The sequence below is a fragment of the Chlamydotis macqueenii genome, chromosome 21 (genome assembly GCF_036417535.1).
Source record: "Chlamydotis macqueenii isolate bChlMac1 chromosome 21, bChlMac1.mat, whole genome shotgun sequence".
In the NCBI taxonomy this organism is placed as follows: Eukaryota; Metazoa; Chordata; class Aves; order Otidiformes; family Otididae; genus Chlamydotis; species Chlamydotis macqueenii.
The window spans coordinates 3,915,211-3,938,983 of NC_141576.1; the positions used below are offsets into that span (position 1 = coordinate 3,915,211).

Consider the following 23,773-nt stretch of genomic DNA (forward strand, 5'->3'; position numbering starts at 1 on the left):
TTCGGAGAGGCTCAAAATAACTTTCCAGGGGCGATGCGGTGGCATCACGTCACGTCTCAGCAACTTTGTCCCAGAGGACGAAGTTTATAAACCAGCAGCCAGTGATGCTGGGCCTTTGGCGTCCCGACTCCCCGCGCTGCCAAGGCAGCCGTTTCAAGCCTGACTGGGAAGATCTGTGAAGAGCCAGACACCTTTTCTCCAGGCGTGAGAAGGCGTTAGGATCACGGGGCGGCTCAGGGCAGAACGGCCCACCTCTGCTGAAGCACCTCGGTGCCTGCTTACAGCACCGCTGCCAGTCAGGCAGGTCTCGGAAACGCCACTATCCTGGTGCATCCCGCTATTTTCTGACCCCGTTATCATTTTGTATATTTAGAGGACTTGGACCCTTTCCCCTCTCTCCTCCCTGATGCTACCAGATGTATGGTCTGGAGCAGAAATCTTCACAAAGCCAGACTTTCCTTGGCAGGAGAAGAGGGGGAAACCCAGCAGAAGGGGTTTTCCGCTTTTCCAGAGCTTCTGCTAACATGAGCGGCCGCCCGGCCGCTTTTCACATTGCGATCTGGAAAGAGCAAAGAAACCTTCCTGGCAACAAGGGAGCACATGAGCTGGAGGGACTTCCCAGCGCCTCGGCCCACCGGCTCACATGACGGCGAGGAGGGGAGCGCCTGTTTCAGGAACCGAGACTAGTCACAGCTTCGACTTACCCCGGCTGCTAAAGTTAGAGCAATTCGGGGCCTGCCAGGCGTTCCCCTTTCCACCCCACCATGTCAGGCGCTGCACATGATACTGGGGAAACTGAGGGGGAGGAAAAGGGAAAAAAAAAAGGGGTCACTGGGGTGGCACAGAGGAAGAGGAGGAAAGAAGGTTGCTAATCGGCTGGGGGAAACATTCTGAAGTAGCCTGTGGCAACCCGCTGCTCACAGCGAGTCAGCCATCCCCATCACTGCAAGACAAGGGCGCGTTGCTACTGGGATGAAGAGTGGTTACAGACTGGGATGGGACTGGGAAAGACTTTTTTTGGGGGGGCATTTCAGTCCAGCGTTCTGCAGGCAGACACAGGTTGTGCATGTCTTTTTCTTCTCTTAAAACCAAAGCCGTGTGCCTCCTAGGCTTACCTCTCCGAGGTGGGGTCCTGGCAGTTGAGGGGGTACTTCAGCTCGATGACGTTGCTGTTCTTCTCCCGCAGCAGTCCCTGCTGCTCGGTGTAGTACTGCACCAGTTCTGCAAGGGTGGCAAACTTCTCCCCTCCGTAGAGGTCGTAGTAATCGCCCGTGTTCTGGATCTTGATGTGCGTCACCTCATCGTTTCTTCTGAGGAAGGAAGGCGAACAAGACCGTAAGCAGGAGAGAATGGGAACGTGGCACCGGTGTTCTGAGTCCGGCGGCCTCCTGAACACCGCTTACTTCTTTAAGCGGCACCACGCGCTACGCCGCTCATGCTGGCCACGCTTCCACAGCAGTGGAAGGGATGGATGCTCCTTGGCCAAGGTCACTCAGCCAAGAACTGGCCCTGCACCTCCCAGGCTCCCAGCCTGCCCTGCTTGCCAGAAAACCTCGCACGGAGGAGGTGAATAATTCCTCCTCCGCCATCCCTTCCACTTCTCCTCTCAGCTGGATGAGGCTCTGACCTCTCTCTGGTTTACGGTGAACAGTTTTCTATGCACAGGGCTACTCACTATCATCTAATTAGTTATAAAAACCAGGAAAAAAAAATAATCACCCAATCCAATATATTGCCTGATTCTTGCAACCCCTATAAACTGCACTGAAAGGGTTAACGCTTTCCCCTCTCCAGTGGTGCCCTCAAGGGGACTATGGCTGGGTGCCTTTACCAGCCCCTTCCAAGAGCCCCCTCTGCCCAGCAAAGCCCAGCCTCCTCCCTCAGAAGGTCTCGCTAACCTCCCAGAGGCAGGTTAATTGCATTTTACACGCACTTAGCGGCAGCCCCCCCGCGAGCCGGGGAGACGTGGCTGGAAGCCCATTGCTTGATGGACGAGCTGGGTCAGAGAGAGATTCGTAAATCTGGGCAAATTTCTTATTCCTTACCCCGCGGAGCTGCTCCCAGCCTCTCTCCATTTGTTGCCAAAGCAACCGTGACAGTGAGATGCAGGAGACTGAGGCGGTACCAGCAGCGCACCAGCTCTGACAGAAAAGCCGATTCACGAAGCGAGGAATTAGAAAAGCTACCACGATCTGTGCACGAGATTAAACAGAAAGAAGGATCCATGGCAGGGGCTTTCCGTATTGCCCCCATTTCTGCTGACTTTCTGTAGCCAGGCTAAGCCCCCGCAGCAATGCGGTGAAAGACCAGGTATCTGGATGGTGGTGGATATCCAGCCCCAGCTCCACAAAATCATCTCCCGTTCTGTTTTCTTGGGCTGTAGGTGCCGTCTGCCTTGGAGTCTGGACCCTACCTCTTGATTTCAGAGATCCAGACTAGGTGGATACCTGGCTCCTCAGGTAAGGTGAGAAATGACCTCCTCCCTGGTACCTCCTCTTGAGTACTACACTGAACTCCACACACCAAGGTCCAGTGGAAGTCCACCTGGGAGGACTCTACTGACTTTGCAATAACTCTCTCTCCTAAAAGGCCCGACAGCAGAGGATGTCAAATTCCCTGAGCCCTGTGCACCCGTGGGATGTGAAGGGGCACACGGAGCACCCTGAGGAGCACAGCAGCCTCTCACCGTGACGGGACGGTCGCTGCCAAGCCTTGAAGAGCCTGTAGAAAGAGCCCGTAGCCCTTCCTCCAGACCTGCCGTTATTAGAGGCATGGATTGAGATTCAATGGCAACACCCGTAGCCACATTCAAGCCACAGTCACCACATGTCACGCGGTTCTCCCCGAAACCCTGCCTGACAGATGCGCGTATTCCTATTTACTCCGTCCCAGTTGCCAAAGAGGACTTTGTCAATGTAGAATCAGCAATTCCAGTTTGTGCTCGCCCAGCCCTTCTTGGACGCTTTTTCTGGCATTGAGGCGATTGCCAGTTACCAACCGAGTGTGAAAAGAGAGAGACAGCATCCACACGATGGCCATCGTCCCGTGCTAACAGTGGAACAAAACCAGCAAAAAAACTGACAGACAGGTCTGAGGAGTGAAAATCTGGATCCTGAACAGTCCTGCTACGCCTGGACAACAAGGTCTTGGAGACACAACCCAACCGTTCGTAATATAGGAAACCGGTGAGTGGCACGGCTGGGCACCGAGAGAGACAGGGTTAACTCCTCCCGGTACATCTGCTAAGTACAGTTCTGACCCCACCGCCACGCCAACTCCAGCTGTCTTCTGGGCAGAGACTTCAAAGCCTGGCAATATTTGCATCTCGGGTACAAGCCGAACTCACCAGATGGAAAGGAAAACCGGCTGCGAGATCCAGAGCCCAGCCAGCGCTCCGATGGCAACGCCGCTGCTCTGAGAGGAGCTGGCACGTGAAGCGCTTCGGCCGCCAAGAGCCTTTGTACAGCACAGAAGGCGGCAGACGAAAACCGCGGTTTTGCCACTTGGCCTGAGGCTCAAAAGCTCCCTTCTTTCCCCAGCTCCCGCCCCACATCCCAACCCCACTGCAGACCTACAAAGGCTCGGTTCACAGACCCACCCCCCCATCCCCGAGGCCTCTGAGCACTTCAGAGATGAAATGCAGAGAGATAATCGGGGTCATTTATCCCCATCAGCCCTCAAGGTCACGCCAAACACAAAGGGCATTGATCCATCCCCGTTTCCTTCCCTCAAAGCTTGCGTCACCTCTGCACGCTGGGCAGCAGGACTGGGCCACGCAGCAGCGGCATCCATTGAACCGTGCCCTCGACGCGCTGGCTGCTGAAATAAAGCACAAAGGACGTGCCCAAAGCGCTCAGCTGCCCTGTGCCGGAGGGCACGACCCCTTCTTACAGACACACAGCTCCCGTACAGGGATGCAGCGCTGTTTAACAGTGGACACCAGCTTTCTTGGCAGCTTCAGACAAGCGAGAGTTGCCTCCATTCCAAGCTAAGCTGCTTTACACAACTCCTTAGCTAGGTATCTAGGACGGTTTCTCGATACAAAAATATTCCAGCTTGTGAACCTGTGTCCATACTGCAGTGACCGCCAGCGTAGATGCATTCTGCTCTTCTTCGCCATAGAGCACAGCCAACAAGAAGAGGACTCACAGAAAACCCAAACAGACCCTTTTTTTTTTTTTTGTCACTGAAGGCAAAAGAATCACTATAAATGTCAGCAACATCTTCACCTGTTGCATCCCCAAAAGTCTTTTTTTGGTCAGACAGAGAAAGCCTAGAACTTCACAGCATGCATAGGACACGAGAGGTGGTGGATGCCCCATCCCTGGAAACGTTCCAGGCCAGGTTGGCCGGGGCTCTGAGCAACCTGATCCGGTTGGAGATGTCCCTGCTCCTTGCAGAGGGGTTGGACTGGGTGGGCTTTGAAGGACCCTTCCCACCCAAACTGCTCCATGATCCTGTGATAACACAGGTCCCAGCTGATGATTTTTTTTAAGGAGTTTTGTCTATTATTTTCAAGACAAGGACAAACATCATCCGTTCATTTACTGCAGCACATCCTCTCCACGTGGCTTGCCTCTGAGAAAACAAAGCCCCGTGAAAACTCATTGCTGCAAAGAGCGCACAGAGATAAAGAAAGAAAGGGAAAGCAGCCACAGAGTTTCATGGAAACCTTCTCACGACTTCCGCAATATCATTTCCTAGCTTCTCTTCAGGGACACGGATTTGGATAGGCACCAGCACACGGTCACTCGCTGTGTGGTCTGGTCAGCCAAAACTCCACCGCCCGCTTTCTGTTCAGCCCACATCCTCTCCGTAATTAAACGGAGCTGCATTTCCCCTTGCTGGCTTTCAAAACTCTCGAAGAAGCTGAAGGGGGGTTGAAAGGAGGAGGAAGAAGAGGTTTTGACTGTTTTCCTAAAGGTACTTTCTCCTCCTGACACCTCTATTTTAGCTGCTTTTTCAAAGCTATCTGTATCGTTTCCTTTGAAAACCTTTTATTTCTCAGAAAGGAAAAATATATATAGACCTGTCCAGTTCAGAAATGAAAAAAAAAAAAAAATATATATATATAAATAAAACAAAAAGCTCTGTGGAAGACAGCCACCCAAGTTTTCAGCTTTCACAGCTACTCACTCTATGCTCTATTAGGTGTTGCAGCTTTAATGGCCAAGAATGGAGATGTTTTGGGGCCATTATCAGCGGGAAGAGAGTGCATCGCCCAGACGAACTATAAGCAAAGCTGGTCTACCTAACCAGTGACCACGTCCAAGCAAATTTTCCGTGCCCAAGACTATAGGACAACCCTTGCCTCAAGTCACGCAACAGAGTTGGGATGAGCCAGGAAGGAGCAAGGACTGGCAGGTAGAAGTAGTCAGGGAAATAATTCTCGCCTTGTCTTCAATTGGTGATGCCCCTGAGCTCGTGTGTCACGTTTAATGTGCTCTCCTGGAAACGCGGTCTGTGTCAGAGCTTTGGTTTACTCAGAACTGTGCGAGCTGCTCAGACTTTCCACTGAGTTACCATCTGGGTTGCGGTGGTATTGTTCAACACCGTGATGTTAAGGCGTGCTGTTTCGCTCTGCTCCTAACTTCCACCTCGTTACTGCAAGGCGTTAATTGGCTTGGTCTTATGGCCCAAACAATGCCGTTATTAAACATTTACTGCAACGCTGAGGTCTCCCTGCAGTAGGAAGCAGGCCAAACCCCCTCCAATAATTGACACTGCCTTCCCCCCTCCTCTCTAAAGAAATAACAGCAATATTATTGCTATTATAATAAAAGAAAAAATCATAGCACTAATAAAACTGCTCTGGGACTCTGCAGGCAGGCATGGCTGTTCCACAGGAGGCTGAGCTTTTATCCCCTCAGTGCCACAGCCCGCAGAGGGGAGGCAGCGGGCCAGCGCAGGGGGAAGGCGATGGGAAGAAAACTCTGCAACATCACAGATCGACTCCCCGGCACAAGCGCGGTAACGCGGGTGCGGGAACCGGCTCTCCTGGCCGAGCTGTTTCTCCGGCTATCCCAGGGCGATTGTGCCGCTAGCTGGGTATCCTTCCCCATCGGGATGCTGCTGCACAGCCACAACCTGCATCTCCTTGCACGCTGGCTGGCCGAGCAGGCGCCGTCGGTGCTTCGCTTCACGGTCAGACAACACCCTGACTCACAAAATTACGTGAGGAGAGGCGCCGAGCTCACATGAAGACAGCTCCCCGTCCCACACGTACTCCCGTGCTGCCAGAGCTTGCTCAAGGCAGCTCTCCGTGCCTGAGCTTATTTTCCATTCTAATTAGAAGCACTTCCTGCCTCTCTCATTAACTCACAGCTGCTGCTGATTGCAAGATTACCGGGGAGCTAGCGAAGTCGGATCCAAACACTCCCCACCCAGCCAACACACGGGAAAAGCCGGACTTTTTCCCTTCCGTTGTGCTCTTCCATGGCGCGAGAAGCTGCGGTTGGTCAGAGCCATCTGGGAGGCAAAGGGTAGGATTGCTGGGATGTATTCCCCAAGAACGAAAGGAAGCACTTAAAATACGGTAGCTGTAAACTCTCCATCTTGCCAAGCTGAGAAATGACTGCGCTCAGCAGAGAGGAGTGGAGAAGGGTTCAGTGACCCCTTAATTTCAGGCGGTACCGTGGAGGGGCCACCTCGGCGCAGTGCCTCTGCCCTTGCACGTATGTTAACGAGAGCTGGACGTGCTGGAGAGTCAGAGACGGCTCCTTCCTCCAGTGCTCTGCGGTCTGCTTACCTGACGGAGAGAGTGAAGTCTCCTGGGTTGCTCTTGCTGGGTCGAGCCAGAAAGCTGCCATGGACACCTCTGGTCAGGAGCAGCTTCTCCGCCTCAATTCCACTGATGTTGGGATGAAACCACCTGCAAAGTGCAAATGGGACATGGCGATTAGCCCCAGTCTGCCCCTCTCTGCGGGCACAGAGCCCCGGTCCCACCTAGCAGCACACTTGCCTTCCTTCCACCCCACTGCGTCGCAGTAACGGCTTCCGCTCAGAAAAGCCCTCCATTCAGACCCTACTGCGGAGAAAGCCTCTTGTTCTGCTCAGCAAGAGCACAAGCCTCAGGCCTTCAGCCTCCCCTCTTTGAAGTCATTTATGAAGAGCGGATGCTCAGAATCCATCCGGGAAGGAACGGCACGCTCCGGTCTGCGATACGCTGTGGCAACGACGAGCCCTGATGCTACGGGAGGATTTCTTAAGCACCGGCACAAACACGAGGGCAAGTGGGTGTTTCAGGATCTCCCTCTTTGCCCAGTCATAGAATCACAGAACGGTTTGGGTTGGCAGGGACCTTCAAAGCCCACCCAGTCCCACCCCCCTGCCAGGAGCAGGGACATCTCCAACCAGATCAGGTTGCTCAGAGCCCCGGCCAACCTGGGCTGGAATGTTTCCAGGGATGGGGCATCCACCGCCTCTCTGGGCAAACCAGTGTAGTAGTTGGTGCACATGCGTAACAGGGACAGAGTGGAAGAGGAAAAAGAGAGACAGCTCACCCTAAGGGGAAAAACTGCTCATCATACTGTGCGCTCCTTTAAAGTAATCTTTGTATTTCAAGTGTCATCAAACCATCTACTGACCTCATTTCTGATGCTATCGGTCTCGACCGAGTTTTCTTGATGGATTCGCAAGAACTAGTGTTTCCCCAGGCCTTAATGCATACTAATTACACACACCAGCCCAATGATTTCCCATGTGACACCAGTCCTACGGCTCAGTTTTTCAGAAGCCACTGCAAATCCACTTTCTGAATGCCAGGCTCTTTTGAGTAATCTCACCAGTCACACGAAGAGCACCCCGAACGGAGAGCCACGCGGTTCCGAAAACATTGCTCGGTTTGAGATCATGCTCCGGCAGACGTTCCTGCATGGGACCGCTGTAATATTTTTCACGAGCAAAAGGGGAGAAGATGAGCCACGACTAATGCTGTACGATAACAAAGCAAGCGTACAGAGGGTTTTTTTGGGCAGCACCAACGGCAAGAGAACAGGCTGCACGTTCAAAACTCCCTTCAGAGCGAAGGGCGATGCTGTGAGCGTTCCCGCATCGGGAACTCCGGACCAAGCGACTCAAAAACCGCAACACCTGGTCTTCCAAGCAAAGTGAAACGCGGGTCCTCAAGAGGAGAGCATCTGGAAATATTTAGCAAGCTTGTTTCTTGTATACGGTCGTCGGTGGGTTGAGTTGGCTAACACACTGTCCCCTCAAAGGGTCTGCAAGTTTGTCATGGTTGTGGCAGGGAAATGCGTGACCGCGTGTCTTGCCGAGCGCCTGCGGTGGGAGATACACCCAAAGACTGAACCGACAACAGGCACGCTGACTGGAGTGAGTTTATCTCAGAGATACACACAGAAAAGGTCACGAAATGTCACCATCTCCCTCATCATTTGGGATTTCCTCCCTCCCACCGCCAGCCAAACAGTTTTGATTAAAGATCCTTGAATTCTGGAGGAGGAGAGGTCCGTTAGGGAAGGGCCATGGAAACAGATGGTAAACAGGAACCCCAGCGCTTCCAAGCCTTGTCTTCCCGACACCACAAGAGTGACGCTCTCTCATAAACCCACCGTCTGCCGGGCCAGCACTTAGCCGTGCCGCAGAACCGCTACTGGCACGGGAATGGCCTCTAATGGAGCTTAATGGAGCTCAGGGGCAAGGCAAAGCTGCCAAAGGCCGCACGTGACGCTGCCACCGAACGCCTAATGGCTATAAAACCAGCACAATATCGCTAGCCAGAACGCAGTAGGAAAAACCTAAGGAGACATCTCCGGGATGTGGGCTCTCATAGGCATGTACCCGAGCCGCAGACACCAGTTCTGAGAACATCAGTGTGATAGTGTCCTCCCAGGGGTGTACGCTCCTCAGAGGCAGCCATGAGACCAGGAACCACGCACATCCTCATCCCCCTGTCACCTCAAGGCTCCCAGGCAAATACTTGTCCTGGGCTGCAGGACCTCAGCTAGAACCAGGCCAGTGTGATGCTGAGAACGGTGATAGTTCTCAGCACCAACGAGAGGGCAGAGGTGCTGGGGCTGTAAATCTTCCAGCATGCGAGGCACTGGGCTCCCACAAGAAGGCAACAGGAACGAAAGGACCTTGCGTCCAACTTCCCTCCAAGTGGAAGGATGGGTGGGAAGGGAGAACCATAACCCTCTTCCTTTTCCACCACAGCAGCTGTGGACCACAGCTACAAAACCGATTTGCATCAGTCCCTTTTCAGCATCTTTTTCTCAGTGAAATACTGAGGGGGACTAGCAGGGGCCACTTACGAACCCTCTGGGAGCACTCAAGAGCGGGACGGCACTGTAACAAGAGAGAGGGAAGGGGTACACCGGGGACAAAGGTGGGGTTCTGTCAAGCTTTGATGTTCTCTTTGCGTCACTAAACAGAAACCTCAATGCTAAACGCCCTTTCCCTCAATGACTCCCACCGCTTGGACAGGAACCAACTCACACACGCGTGCCCACACCGCTTGTTATTTAGCTTGCGAGAAACACAGACAACGAGCTGAGGAGAAAACCTTTGCAGCCCTCGCAAACAGAAGAGGGAGGAAAGGCAATTTCCAAATTCAGCGGCCAAAAAAAAAAGAAAGGAAAAAAAAAATGGGGGAGGAGGGGGGAAGCTGTCTACAAGCATAGGCACCTCTCCCATGGATTTCTAGAAGAAAGGAAACCTCCTTGCACAGTTCATTTTCGGAGGGCTGCGCGTGGATGGGAAGGTATTGCTTGGCACTACCTCGCACAGGTCACCTCCTTGGGCACGGACACAACAGGCACATGGCACGAAAGGGGTATTTTCAAATTCAAGGCTCTCTCTATTTGAGAATTCTGGTCCTGAAACTGGGGACTTGGTCAAGGAAGGCATGACTCCACCACATAACCTGAGTTGCTTTTATCAATACAACTTGTTCTTCTGCTGACCTGGAGAAAGCTGTACTTGCAGAAAGCTGCTTTAGAGCTGGTTTTTCATGATGGTTTTTACTGGAGTACATTTGTTGGTAAGCAAAACCAACCCACAACAGAGCAGAGGAGAAGAAAGCACCGACCCACGCATCTCTCACTACATGGCGATACTAAAACCTTGCAACCAGGCCCGCGTCGGAGGAGCAACCACCGCTTGCGCGTGAACCCTGGCCTTCCAGCCAGACCTTCTGCCCCCACAGATCGGTTATAGGAAGCTCTGCAATATTCCGAGAAGGAAAGCAAATAAAGAAGACCCAAACTAGAAGGAGGGGGGGAAGCATGATCAATATCACGCCGTTGTTTCGATGTCAGTAAGTGCCATGTATTATTGTGCAGGGGGTCATTCAGCTCAATCGTTAACGCTTTTTGCGGAACTGACTCACCGCTAACGAATTGGTTTAAATAAGAGCGGGGATCTAACGGCTTCTCATCTCTACTGCTGCAAGGAAATAGCCACTACTTCTGGCAATACTGCTTTCCTGCAGAGAAATGCATTTCCCTTCCATCGTTCAACCCATCTAAAAGTCAAACTTAAATTAAAAAGGCACCCGCAAGCGCCGTTCAGGAACCCAAGGCCACAACCAAAGCTACATGAAGAAATTTATTAAAATACACAGAGAGGAAAGGGAGAGACCATCCCCAACACAGGCTGAGAGAAATACATCTCTTCGGCTGAGGGAGGGGAAGGGCATACGTTTGGTCAGAAGGGGTGGGAGGGGGCTCCGTGTTGGGTCCAGGCCAGGCTGACCAGCACACGTTCATTAGCAGAAAGGTCCGATAGCCATGAGAACACCAAAAACCCAGCGTGAGGAACGCGGTGTGACTGATACAATGGCTACGGACCCTTCCTGACACTGTGGGCACCAAGACGAGCAACGGTGGTGGCCCAGGTAAATCAGGTACAGAGGCATCTGGCTCCAAAATGGACCCTTGGGTGAGAGCAATGCTCCAGCAGAAGCTCTGGAAAAGGAAACCTTTCTCCATTTTAAAAATTATTAAATAATTTCTCTTTAATTACTAAAAAGTCATCTTTTCCATACAGTATTACTCATTTCCTCCCTAACATAAGCAGGAATGCTCTTTTTATTTCTGCTGGAACCCATCCTCGTGCCCCTGTCTTGGGATAAAACACAACAAATAGTTGAGCAACACCGTTACACTCTCAGAAATCTATTAAACAAGGCATTTTTTAAAGCCTAGCTGGGAATCCTGGTATTCTAAACAGCTCCAGCAAACATCCCACGGATAAAAAACACAATACCTGAAATGATACTTCTGAAATGACTCAGAGGCCACTGAAGGTGGCAGTGGGGTGCCAGCATCTCGATAAACTAGCAGATGAGCTTTTGAAAACGACTTTCTGAGGTATCACAGAGGGACACAGCTCCCAGCCAACGCGTACAGAGCTTCTGGGGCCCCTAACCTACAGGCAAACCATCCAAGCGAAGTCCCATGGGAGACAGAGGCACGTTATTTCAGATGATCACCTTTTCTTGTTCCCTTCTCTCACCCAGCTCAAAGAAGGCATAAGGTGCATCTGGCACAGAAGAGAAGGCTGCCGAGTGAAGACACTGGCTGCGGAGACTCGGAGACCCCTCCGAGCAGACGTAGGATGTCTACCCCAGAATCCCACGCCCATAAGAGCCAGAGTCACCACTGAAGGCTTGAAAGCAAATGTGGGAACAGCACATGCCCAGGGTTTCACTGCACTTATTTTTGGGCATCCCCAGAGGAGCCAGCACCAGGTGCACGTCTACCACAGGTCCTGTAGGGCCTGGGTTTGAAGGCCAATTTAGCCCAACACCAGCAGGAGAATTTGGAGCATCTGTAATGGTGAAATTTCTTTTTGTTAGGCTTGGAGAGCATCAAAATAAATGTGGCTCAAGAGACAACGCCTACGCACATCGTGTGTGGTTAGAGCTGTTTGGTTCAACACAAACTCCAACCCTGCAAGCTGAGGTGGCTCAAGAAACTTGAAAAGGGTGAGGAGGGGACCCACCACCAGCAGACTTCCCTTCTCCTTCTTGACACCAGCCGGGAGCAAGGGTCAGCGCTGACAGCAGATGCTGCCGATGCAAGGCAGATGGACATCCCCCCCCCGGTTCCACACCCCCCTGTCCCACCGCGGCGAAGGGTGGGCGGGATGTGAGCCCTGCCCTTGGAGGCAGATGGGCCAAGTCAACAACCGGAGCTTCTTCCGGCAGAGCAAGGAGGAGGCTGGCTTGTGAGCGCAGAACTAACTTGGGACTAGAAGGTGCAAAATCCTGGGGCTCAGAGTAATATTTAGACCCATTTGTCACTGGAATGCTCCTGGCTGGAGGGTCCAACATCTGGCACACTCACATTTTTTACGCTGAGGGTGGTGGAGCACTGGCCCAGGTTGCCCAGAGAGGTGGTCGATGCCCCATCCCTGGAAACATTCCAGGCCAGGTTGGCCGGGGCTCTGAGCAACCTGATCCGGTTGGAGATGTCCCTGCTCCTGGCAGGGGGGTTGGACTGGGTGGGCTTTAACGCTCCCTCCCACCCAAACCATTCCATGATTCCATATCTTCATTGAAAGCCGTTTAACACAGGCCTGGCTGCACATAAAGCATTTCTCAAACCTGACAGAGCCGCAACAGCCTCCTTCGTTGGTTCTAGCCGAAGACTCATTATACCAAGCATAGCCTCAAGGGAGCATATTAAATAAATATACCCTGAAAATCTATTCCATTCTCCATACAGGTAAATATTTTCATTTTCCTAAAGCAATTAGCATCACGACAGCTCATCGTGCCAGTGCACATCATCTAACGTCCCCCAAGACTTCTGTGAACAACTTGAAAACAAACACACACAATTCGTACTCCATTTCCAGATCAGCATACCCATTTCCATAGCAGGTACGAAAGCCTGCGTCGCATTCCCTGGGGTGCAACAGCCACTTCTATCGAAACCACCTTGCTTCCTTCACTGTGTATTTTACGGAGCATTTTCCTAATGGATCTCACGCTCCGGTGAGAATGCTTAACGACCTTCTCTGAGAAGGTACACAACTTATTTTGACCGAATTCCAGTAGCATCTAGATGTCTAACACCTTCGGCTCATTTAAAGATTCCAACTCTTGCCCAAACCAAGTTCTCACCACTAGCAGGAACGGCCAGCTCAACGCAAACAAGGTGTTTCTGCAGAAAGCATAACATGATATCGTTGGAGGTCCTCTGGTTCTTCACGAACCCTACAATGAAAGTAACACAGGCTCTCAGAGGAACCGTAAGTAGATAAAACCCTGCCGTGCTTCTGACATGGGTAACCAGCTTCCCCAACCCCTAGCCCATAGCTGGACAACAGTTGAATGGTTGAGAAGAGATCGATATTAAACAGCAAGGACGAAAGATGTGCTGGGTTGGACAAGGCCAGAGCAACTTTTTTTTTTTTTGCAAAGCAGAAATCAAGCTCCCATTTCAGGAGGGGCAGACTGGTATTTTTTGCAGCTATCCACGGGGTTTTGTAGACTCCTCAACTGATGTACCCCACCAGATTTGGACGCCACAAGACAGAGCTGATGCACGCCCCTTGGCGTGCAGCGGCCAGCCTAGGCTGAGGACGCACGCACATTTCCAACCACTAGCCCCACCACCACCTCCAGAAAGGACTGGTTTCTAATTGACACCCTGAGAAAGGAGCCAGGGTTTTGCTCAGCGGGAGGTTTTTTTCCCCCCACCCCGTTTAATTTCAAGGCACCCAGTTAGCGAACGCATGTGCACAGAGGGACTTCCCCAGAGAAAACACAACCAGAACAACGCAGAGCGCAATGTCGGAGCGAGGAGATGGGGTGAAGCATGCCGGCAGAGGCCCGGTGACCCGGCAGCGGTGGGCGCAGACACCTTTGGGCTGCCCGTTAGCCTAACCCCACGCATTAAGCGTGGCACATCAGAGCCCCGCATCAACGCAAACGCAACTTTTCCATTCCATTCATCGCTCTCGGTCCTTCGTGAGGCCATCCCCAGCTCGCCGCCGCCTGAGTGGCGTGGGCGTCAAGCAGCCCCGGCTGCCGCAATGGAAACCTCAGCCTCCACCTCTGCCCATCACGCGATGACCTTCACGAACGGCAACGCTTCGCGCTGTGGCACGGCGAGCTGCGCCCAACGTTCCCCTACGCCTCACTCAAGGAGAGGTTTTGAATTCACCGCCCACGCTTTGGTTTGAAACTCGAATACGGCAGTCAGAAATGGTTTCGTACGCAGCTCTTCAGAAGAGCTTTTCCACAACCGTCGCTTGCAAGGCGGCGCGCCGGGCAGAGCGGTTTCAGCTAAAGAAACTGGTTGGAGCTGGGGATTAGCAGCGGCCTCTGACTACACGGGCAAGATGAGTTTTATGACTTTGTCGTTTAATTCTGGTTTCAGTCCTAGACCTGGAGGAAGGACAGACCCGCAGCCGCCGTCCTGGGGGAGGGGGTGGCTTCTGCTGAAACAGGAAGAGGAGAGAAGAGAGAAAACCCAGAGAGAGCAGTCAGAGCACCCCAGGAGCTCTTTTTTCCCCGCAGGCCTTCCAGAAATAGGAGCAGGAAACACCCTCCTGGCAGGGAGCGGGCGCAGACAGTTTCCATTCACTGGCTCTGGAGCCTCAGCTGGCGTTAATTGTTAATTAATATAAATCCACATCTGTCCTGTCTCCCTGACACATGCAAGATTCTGCTCTCAGCTGCTCCCTTTATCTAAATTATCCCAGCCCGTGCTTACACATCTTCCTCTTTTCACACGCTGTCCCCTTCACTCACCTCCTTAGCCATCCACCCCATCTCCAACACACTCATGACCTGTCACGGTCTCCTCACAAAGGGTTTCAAGTTGCTTACGTGTCTAAAAAAAAAAAAAATTGATTTTTCCTAAGCAAGTAGGTAGCTTGTTAAATCTGTCTGACATCAGAACGGAGAGAAATTCACTCCGAGGATGAGGGCCACGAAAAACTCCCGTCACATAGGTAGCAGCCAGTTGATGCTGCACACAGGTTGGTCCACCTGGGATGGATGCACAGGCAAACACATCATCCAGAAGGTCTTACTGCGGTCCCTGACTCCACGCTTTGCAAAGCCCGCAAGGGTTCACTCTGCTTCCCTGCTCGAATGTGAAACCGTTTGAATTAGCATTTTAACTGATGCTCTTTCCGCTTCAGACACAGACCCCGCTCTTTGTTCTTGTCTCGCTAACGCAAACCAAAGCGCACAGCTACGCCGTGCCCTCCATCATCTCTGGAGCCAGTGACCGGCCACTTAACCGCGGGGATGCGGCACCTACGCTACCCAAGGTGGGACCGATCAGCCTAGTGTGGACCGATAAAGGTGCAGCCGAGTCCTCCTCTGAGCTGCCGTCGTGTTCAACACCTGCAGTGACAAGCGTGGGCACAGGAACCCTCCATTCAAGCCGGTTGAAGTCCTTCCTTTCTACGCCTTCACCCTCTTTACAGCACAGTGTCATGGTTTGGCCCTGGCCACCACGCAGTTGCTCGCTCTCCCTCGCCAGCGGGATGGGGGGGAGAAACAGGGAGAAAGGAAAAAACTCGTGGGTTGAGATGAAGGCAGTTTACTGGAACAGCAAAGGAAAATGACAATAATAACAGACTAGAAGGTTACTAAAATATACAAAATGAGCAATGCATGATTTCTCATCTCCTGGTGTCCCAATGACTGATACAGCCCGTCCTGAGCAGCAATCATAGAATCATGGAATGGTTTGGGTTGGAAGGGACCTTCAAAGGCCACGCAGTCCAACCCCCCTGCAAGGAGCAGGGACATCTCCAACCAGATCAGGTTGCTCAGAGCCCCATCCAGCCTGGCCTTGAATGTTTCCAGATCACAGAAACGAAACCCAGCAGCAAGCAACGGAGCAAGAGAGCCAGAGATCAATACCAGCCATGCCTCCCCCAGACAACCCCCATACATACTGAGCGTGACTTTTATGGCATGGAATGCTCTCTTTGGCCAGTTTGGGTCAAATATTCTGTCTGTATCACTCCCAGCTTCCTGCACCTGCACGTTAGGGAGACCTGGGAAGCCAGACAGTGTCCTTGGTCTCATTAACAACATCTTGTATCATCAGTGCCTTTATCAACATTCTTCACATCCCAAATCCAAAACACAGCGGCTACTGAGAAGAAAAATAACTCCATCCCAGCCGAAACCAGGACAGGCAGTCACGGCCAGAAGCAAAGCCACACCATGACAGACAGCACAGAAAGCTCTCAAAGGGAGGTCCCCGCAACAGGTCCTCACAATGTGATGCCTGGGATGAAGAGCGTGGGAGAGGCCAGAAGTAGCACGGCTCGCTGAAGTTCACCCAGTGACACCAGGACTGGTGCTTCACGCTCCCCATTAAACACATCCTCCAAGCTAGGCTTAATTTCCAGTACGGCTGAGCAGCCTGGAAGGACAACACATGGGACAATGAACCTGGAAGGGACTCAGACCTTGCAGGCTGACGCCAACGGTGTCTGGCAGCAACCTTTGTGCTCCAGCACGGCCATCATCAGCCACCCACCCCAGGAAAGCGGCTCTGCCCCACGCAGACCAGAGCACGAGCGCTGGGGGAAAAGAAAAGTCCGCGAGTACGACTTCACTTCTCTACAAAGGTCTAAGATGCCAAGAGTCAAAATGCAATCACGTGATCACCTGATATCTCTCTGGGAAAACCCAGGACTATTGATCAGGTCATCAGCTCAAAAATAGCCATTTCCAGAAGAAAATCCAGAAACTGCGAACGCAGACTTCCCTTTGTGGAGAAGACTTCTACTCGCAGTGCGCCACACATGATTTTCACACTCAGCATTAAGGAAGAACTTTAAGGTGAACTTTACAGCCAAAAGGTCACGTTCTTTCTTACCCTTCTTGCTAGACACCCAGTGTGGCAGGCTTGTTACAAGGGAAAAAAATAAAATAAGAGAGAGCGATGGTCCTTCCAGCAGTCATCCTCAGTCTAAGCTGTTTCCAGGCTGAAGTGGCTGCCGAAATTCCCCCCACAAACGTTAAGCCAGCACATTTGAAGGCCCTGCCTATCGTAGGGGCTTCCTCTCAGCCCGTCCCACACGGCTGATACGGGAAAACCTCTTTCACCATCGTGCCTTGCACTCCCCAGATAAAGACCCTACAGCGAGAAGGCAAGGAAGCCACGGACAAAATTAAGACCCAGGAGGCAAACACACATCGTCTGCAGACAAAAAGGCAAACAGAAGGCAGCAGAGCATGAGCGCGTGACCTGGCCTTCGACTGCAGCGCGAAGCATGGGTGCTCACGAGGGATGTGAAAGAGGCCTTCACACCTGGGTGTTCTTGCGCCCGCGTCGCCTTGGGGCTACCATATGCAACATGCCTCCCCTACAGCCATGGAAGGACACTGCCAAAATTCAGGGTCCAGCTGGTCCTCTCTAGCCACAGGAAGAGATGCTTCAAACTAAGAACTGAGGGCAGGAAGGAAGGAGGAGTTGTTAGAGAGCTTGGCCTCCCACCACAAGTGCAAATGTACGTTTTCACTTCCAAAATAAGGTATTGCACGCTCTTTGCCTGGATGCAAGAGTTCCTTCTTTAGGGCATCACCTGGTTATCTATCCCACAAGGGCCCATTCCCACCAGTTTTCACGTGTTATCAGCAGACCCATGTCAGAGCACCCTGAGGACAGAGTCACATCAGAAAGACGACCATAGAAACCTTGGCATATGAGCCATAACAAAGGAAAATCAGCCTTTTGCAGACCAGCTCCTGTCAAATCTCAAAGATATCACTGCAGACATAGCTGTTCTAGGCAATAGCCAAGAGCAGAGCACACCTTGTGAAAAGGTTTCCCCTACACCCAGCTTTGGGGTCACAGCGGAGCCCTCCTAGCATGGGCCACCAACACCACAAGGAAGCTTTTTTTTTTGCAGAAAGTGATATCCGAGCGTGCTCTGCAAGACATGGGTTTCCAGCCCTCACTTCTGCATGTCAATAGCTTCCCTTGTTCATGTTTGGAGGTGAAGGATGTAGCATCTCCTCAATTTCCTCTTGGCCTGGTTGCACCTGAAGCCAGGCATCCCTGCCTGTAAATCTGTCCATGAAGTTGCCCATTCCTGAGCGCTGAAATTAGACAGAGTCTTTCCACTCATCGTTCACTGGATTTAAACACACGGCCACCTCAGAAGTGGGTCTGGCAGCTCAGGAGGTGAGCTACAGCCCCTCTTCACCACCAAGAACGCGTGCACGGGATACCCACATGATTTGGGCAGAGGGCTCTTATATAGAATTTGAGTTAAGGTTTACAACTTCTGACAAAAGTTTGGGGCAGAGACTGTGGGGTAACGGGCATCAGCTGCTCCCCCGGGAACTGGCGTGGATTCCCATGGGGAGCTGAAGTGGAGGACAAGGAGCACAGCACAAGACCAAAACCACTGGGAAAAAGACACAATTTTTTCCTCGGTTTCCACAGAATGGGAGAGGCAGAGCTGGTTCTATCAGGCCAACATGCATTTCAACACCCAGTTACACTCGCCTTAACCAGTGGCAGCTGGGGCTCTTCCAAGTCACCCAGAGGATTACACCCATCTTCTCTTAATTAAAAAAGGTGCAGCTCAGTCCCTCGAGCAGTTTTGAGCGCATCAGCCCCAAAGGCGTGCGAGGTTATTGTTTGCAGCTGCAGTTTTCAAGTTTTCTGAGTTAATTCTCTGAATCCAGCTTATATTTGAATCAGCCTTCTCCACCCAAAGGGTATTCCAGTGTTAGGACCACCAGCCTACACTTTAAGCTCAGCTAGAGAAAGCTTTACCTACTAGTCTCTAAAGGTCTGACAGAAGGAGAAATCTCTTTTGAAGTCCCTCCATCCATGGAAGTTTCCTGCCCTGTATATTACAGATGGTTTTGTTCTCACAAAGCAAGTTAAAATTAAATTGCGAGCCCACCTGCCAGACAGTTGGGCCATTAAAAATAGGTCTCACCGGCCAGCACCGAAACCGGCCCAGCTGCCGTCTGACTGACGGGCTTCCTCCTGGAGCAGAAACGTGTTTGTTTAGCTGCTTTGCAGTGATCCAGTGAAGCAGAACGCACCCAAGAGACCCGAAACTGAGAAACCGGTCGCTTCTGCAACATGTGAGAGAGGAGCACTGAAAGGAGGTGAGCGGAAAAGCCGCGGGATGCTCTTGAGATCGAAGGGAATGTGAATTCCCAACAGGCTGCGGCGGCTTTCGTCGTCTGGATCCCTGCAGAGCGCTGCAGGCCGGCCCACGCCCATGGAAGGAAGGAAGGAAGAAGGAAAACCCAAGGCACGCTCCGCATTACGCTCCATGGCAGAGAGCCACGGCCGCTTGCACAAGGATCCCAGCGCATTGAACAGCCTCAAACCCGCCTCCAGCCACAGCCCGGTGCCGGCCCTGGATCCGCTCCCTGCGATTCCAGCAGACGGGATTGTCTTCACGCGCTTCCCCGGCCTGGCAAAGGGATCACACTCCCTCCCCTGCTCCTGCAGTCTTCACTACTTCCCAAACCGCCCTTCTGACTAAACGGTGCCATTTCATGGTAAATACCTACAAAATTGGGCCGGTGGCGTCCAGCACCTCGAGATGACGAAGCTCCGACACAGGCACGCCAGCGACCAACTTGCTGGTCACCAGAAAGCGCGCTCGGCTAGAGACACGGCAAGGCAAATGAAGAGATGAGCGAGGAACTATTAACACGGCATCGCTAATGAGATAATGCGAGATAAAAATCTAATAACAGCACAAAATAACACGGCAGGGACGGCCTCTCCCAGGCTGCAGTCAGCACCAAAAGCCTCTTCAGCGAGCTCGTTAACAGTCATCATACAAACGAAACTGCTAACGCACCCTTTCCCAGCGCAAGGAGAAAGTCACCATCACCCACGGGCTGCCGAGGCACCTGAAGGGTGGTTTCCACTGGAGAATCTTGCGCTTCTGCAGAGGATTTGCTAGTCTGGGGCTAACGAGCACTGTTAATCACTATTCCCCCTCCAGCAGCACCCACACCTCTCTGACTGTCACCAGCTCACATCCTCCCGTAGCACCAGTGAAACCTTTCTGCGCAATCTAAGCTGCACAGATGATCTCCATGCCTTCTCCCCTTCGCTTTGCCCAGCGTTGTTAAAAATAGAAGCTAGATGCAGACAGAACAGATATCCTACCTCACCATCACCGGTCAAGGCTCCTGGCCCGGCAGAGAGATTCGTTAGTCCACAGAAACCACAAAAAAAAAAAAAAAAAAAAAAAAGGCAGTAAGACTCGTGGGACACGGGAGGTGGGGAGAGCTTGCTCTAGGATGAGGAAGGCCGTTTGCTGCCCGATAGCAACGTTCCAGCCTCCAGCATCCTTCAGGAGGCTTGGCCAAGGTGGTGGAGCCTGGAAAGTTTCAAGCGAAGAAGTGACAGCTGGTTATTTACCAAAAAACAGCCCAGCTTATTCTGGAAGGGAGTGGGGGTGGAGAGAAGAAAAGGAAGTCATCTCGTTCTCTTATCGGTACAAAGCCAGCAGCTGTGAATTGAGTGTTTAGGAGGGGACTGGGGAGGGTAACCACCACACCACATGGCACGTGACGACATCTGTCTGTCGGTTTATGGGCAGCCAAAGCTAAAGAAAGAGAGAGAGAAAAAAAAAAAAAAACCCAAACAAATGGCTAACAGGCAAAGTTATGTTCCATGGAGCTGCTGCGTCTGAACAGCACTTCCTACGAAATCGTCCTCCTCCACGCAAAGCAGAGAAGTTTCTGCTCGAGGCCTCAGGAGGGGCTGGGAGGGCTGAGCACCGGCTCACGGATCTGGGCTCTGCCCCTGTCCCGGACAGCACTGCTGCGCTGCTTCGGGAGGAACCCTCGGGATGCTCAGAGGTCCCGAAACATCTTTGCATCCAGGCTTTACAGGGAGAGATAACACCTTCTATTAGATCAGACGACATAACTGGAACATGCAGGCAAGTTCTTGGGCTCACAGGTCACCCCTGGGCAGAAAGAGTCACAGACTGACAGGATGGTTTGGGTGGGAAGGGAGCGTTAAAGCCCACCCAGTCCAACCCCCCTGCAAGGAGCAGGGACATCTCCAACCAGATCAGGTTGCTCAGAGCCCCGGCCAACCTGGCCTGGAATGTTTCCAGGGATGGGGCATCCACCGCCTCTCTGGGCAACCTGGGCCAGCATTTCAAGAACTTGCATCCTCAGTCCTGCAAGAAGCCATAGGCCGGGGCGACAGAGGACAACTCCGCTCTTCCAAACAGTGCCGAGAACCGCCACTGATCTCCCTCGCTTGGCTCAGCAAGACCACAACACCCCGTCCTTGCAAACTCGGGACCATTACAGCCCTACTGACCACATAGCTCACCCCTGCCTCGTTCTTTAACATCCTTGCATCACCAGCTTGAGAAACAAGAGCTCAGAAGGCTGTCGTCCTGTGGGCTGGCAAACAACTAAATAGACATCCATCGAGGTATTAAATAGCCGGGAATGCGGCCGCCCCTACAATCCCGAGTATCCAGTCCATTATCCCGCAGCCACTTAGCACAATTAGGGTTGTGTTGCGGCTGGCCTTTAACGTGCCAACGGAGCAGCTGAGGCGCAGGGGAGATTAGAGATCGGCAAGAGCCTCAATCGCAGAGCAAAGCCCAGCGTTCCGGAAGCCCCGTCTGGCCACACCAAGCTGGGAAACGCTGGGCAAGACTGGGGGATGACCCCACGGGGCACGGCTTGTCCTGGAGAGGGGGAGCGGGAGGCGAATAGTGTCTGCTTGGAGGGTTTGTCCCCATCCAAGTGGCTCGTAGAGCAAGAGCTGGGCCTCTTATCCTGCTAAAGGAGGAAGAGTAGCTCTCATGGTGAAGAAGGATGCTGACATTTTCTAGGTTAACTGCCGTAAGACATCTGTTCAGCCAAAACCCATCATCCTTACTTTCTCACGCCAGCGTTGCGGCATCAATGACAATGCCACCATCCCAAGCATACGCCATCCTGTACAGCAGCCACTAAATGGCACCCCAAAGGAGCAGCGTGCCTGCCACAGTTTTCCAGTGGATTTGGTGAGATGCCAGTGTTCTGAAACAACCAACTTGTGCTCCACCTTGGAGTCAGCACGGGCAGCACGCACCGCAGAGATGTTCAGAATCACAGACTCACAGAAGGGTTTGGGTTGGGAGGGAGCGTTAGAGGCCACCCAGTCCAACCCCCCAGCAAGGCGCAGGGACATCTCCAACCAGATCAGGTTGCTCAGAGCCTCGTCCAACCTGAGCTGGAATGTTTCCAGGGATGGGGCAGAGAGTAAGAAATATCAAACCCCGGTGAAGGCTTTTAAGCTCCCGTGGACCCGAGAGGGTCGTAAAGCACCACGGAGGCTTAGCGCGGCCGTTCTGCACAAGGCTGTGCTGGCTCCAAGCCCCTGGCACTGCTTTGTCATCCTTTCACCATTTCTCCAGGTCATTCTCTAAGCCTGGCAGCCTTGCTTTTAGCAATATGCCGCTCGTGGAAAAGCAGTCCTGAACCACGGCCACGGCCAGCCCTGCATGGCACTTAGAGATGCAGGAGGGCTCAGAGGAAACATCTTCTTCTTCAGGGATGTTTCTGCATCTCTTCTCGTAGAAACCAGTGCTGAGCTAGCAGGAAAAGGACTCTACACAGCAATGAAGCCTCAAAAAAACCCCTTATTTTCTGTCTCTGGGCAGGGCATCGCTTAGAATTGGCACCTGAGCTCTCTTCTTACCTCTAGGGTACAAACAGAAGACAGATTTTCTACCGAGGTTGCCCTAACAGCCAACTTTTCCAAGAAAACTTTTCCGAAGGCACTTAACAAAATATCCAAGGAATAAGAAACCTGCATCCTATCTCTCTCTCTGTCATCATCCCAAGGCTGAGAGCAAGAGGGGAAAACGAGCCGTGTTCTGACAACGAAGAGCTGAACCGGCTTCTATTAATCAAGAGCATCAGCGATTTCACAACTAAAACAGGGCTTTCCTTTGTTTACTGCCAGCGCTTCCGTGCAAAGTTGTGCTTTAAAATACACACCGGTTTCCTACTTAACACTCAGACTTTTCCTCTGCTCACGTAAGCAGACAGCTTTACCCGCCACAGGTCGGGCACCAGAGATGCCAGAGATAACAGCTGCCATGATGCAGCAAAAAGGGGGGAAAAAAGAAGCAAACTAACACAGGACTACAACGTTTGTCTCATGAAATTCAGCGATGTCCAAACCGCATCAGTCCCCCGTACAGAAACCAGACTTTTATTCCCATCATCGATAGCAAAGCCTACGCGTTGAAGACCTCAAGGGGGCCTACAGGAAAGATGGGGAGAGACTCTTCAGCAGGGTCTGTTGTGATGGGATGAGAGGTAGCGGTTTCAAAACAGAGGGAGGTAGATTTAGATTAGATATAAGGAAGAAATTCTTTACAATGAGGGTGGTGAGACACTGGCCCAGGTGTCCCAGAGAGGCAGTGGATGTCCCATCCCTGGAAACATTCCAGCCCAGGTTGGCCGGGGCTCTGAGCAACCTGATCCGGTTGGAGATGTCCCTGCTCCTTGCAGGGGGGTTGGACTGGGTGGCCCTGAACGGTCCCTGCCAACCCAAACCATTCTGTGATTCTAAGACATGCATCTTCCCCGCCAGCTGCGAACGATTCGTAGGACAGCTCGTCACACGAGAGGGACTGTATGCAAACAGCCCGCTCTACGCTCTGCCCCGAGATCACCAGATGGCTGCTCGTCTGAAAACCAGCCATGGGAAACGGCAGCCCGTCTTCACTCGTGCTACTCTGCAGACCCCTTAATTCTGCGGCAGGCACCCGGCTCTGCCAAACCCCAAATTAGAGGTTTAAAGTTTGGAGA

General features: G+C 52.4%; 1 protein-coding gene across 1 annotated transcript in view; it reads right to left on the minus strand.

The window, feature by feature from the left end:
* LOC104482511 (tyrosine-protein phosphatase non-receptor type 11) overlaps window positions 1-23,773 on the minus strand; it is a 41,677-nt gene that overhangs the window by 10,186 nt on the left and 7,718 nt on the right. Inside the window, exons 2-3 of the mRNA XM_086764631.1 lie at window positions 6,749-6,871; window positions 1,116-1,310 (exon numbers count right to left, since the gene is read on the minus strand). Coding sequence (XP_086620757.1) covers window positions 1,116-1,310; window positions 6,749-6,871 — 318 coding nt within the window. The remainder of the gene's footprint in view (window positions 1-1,115; window positions 1,311-6,748; window positions 6,872-23,773) is intronic.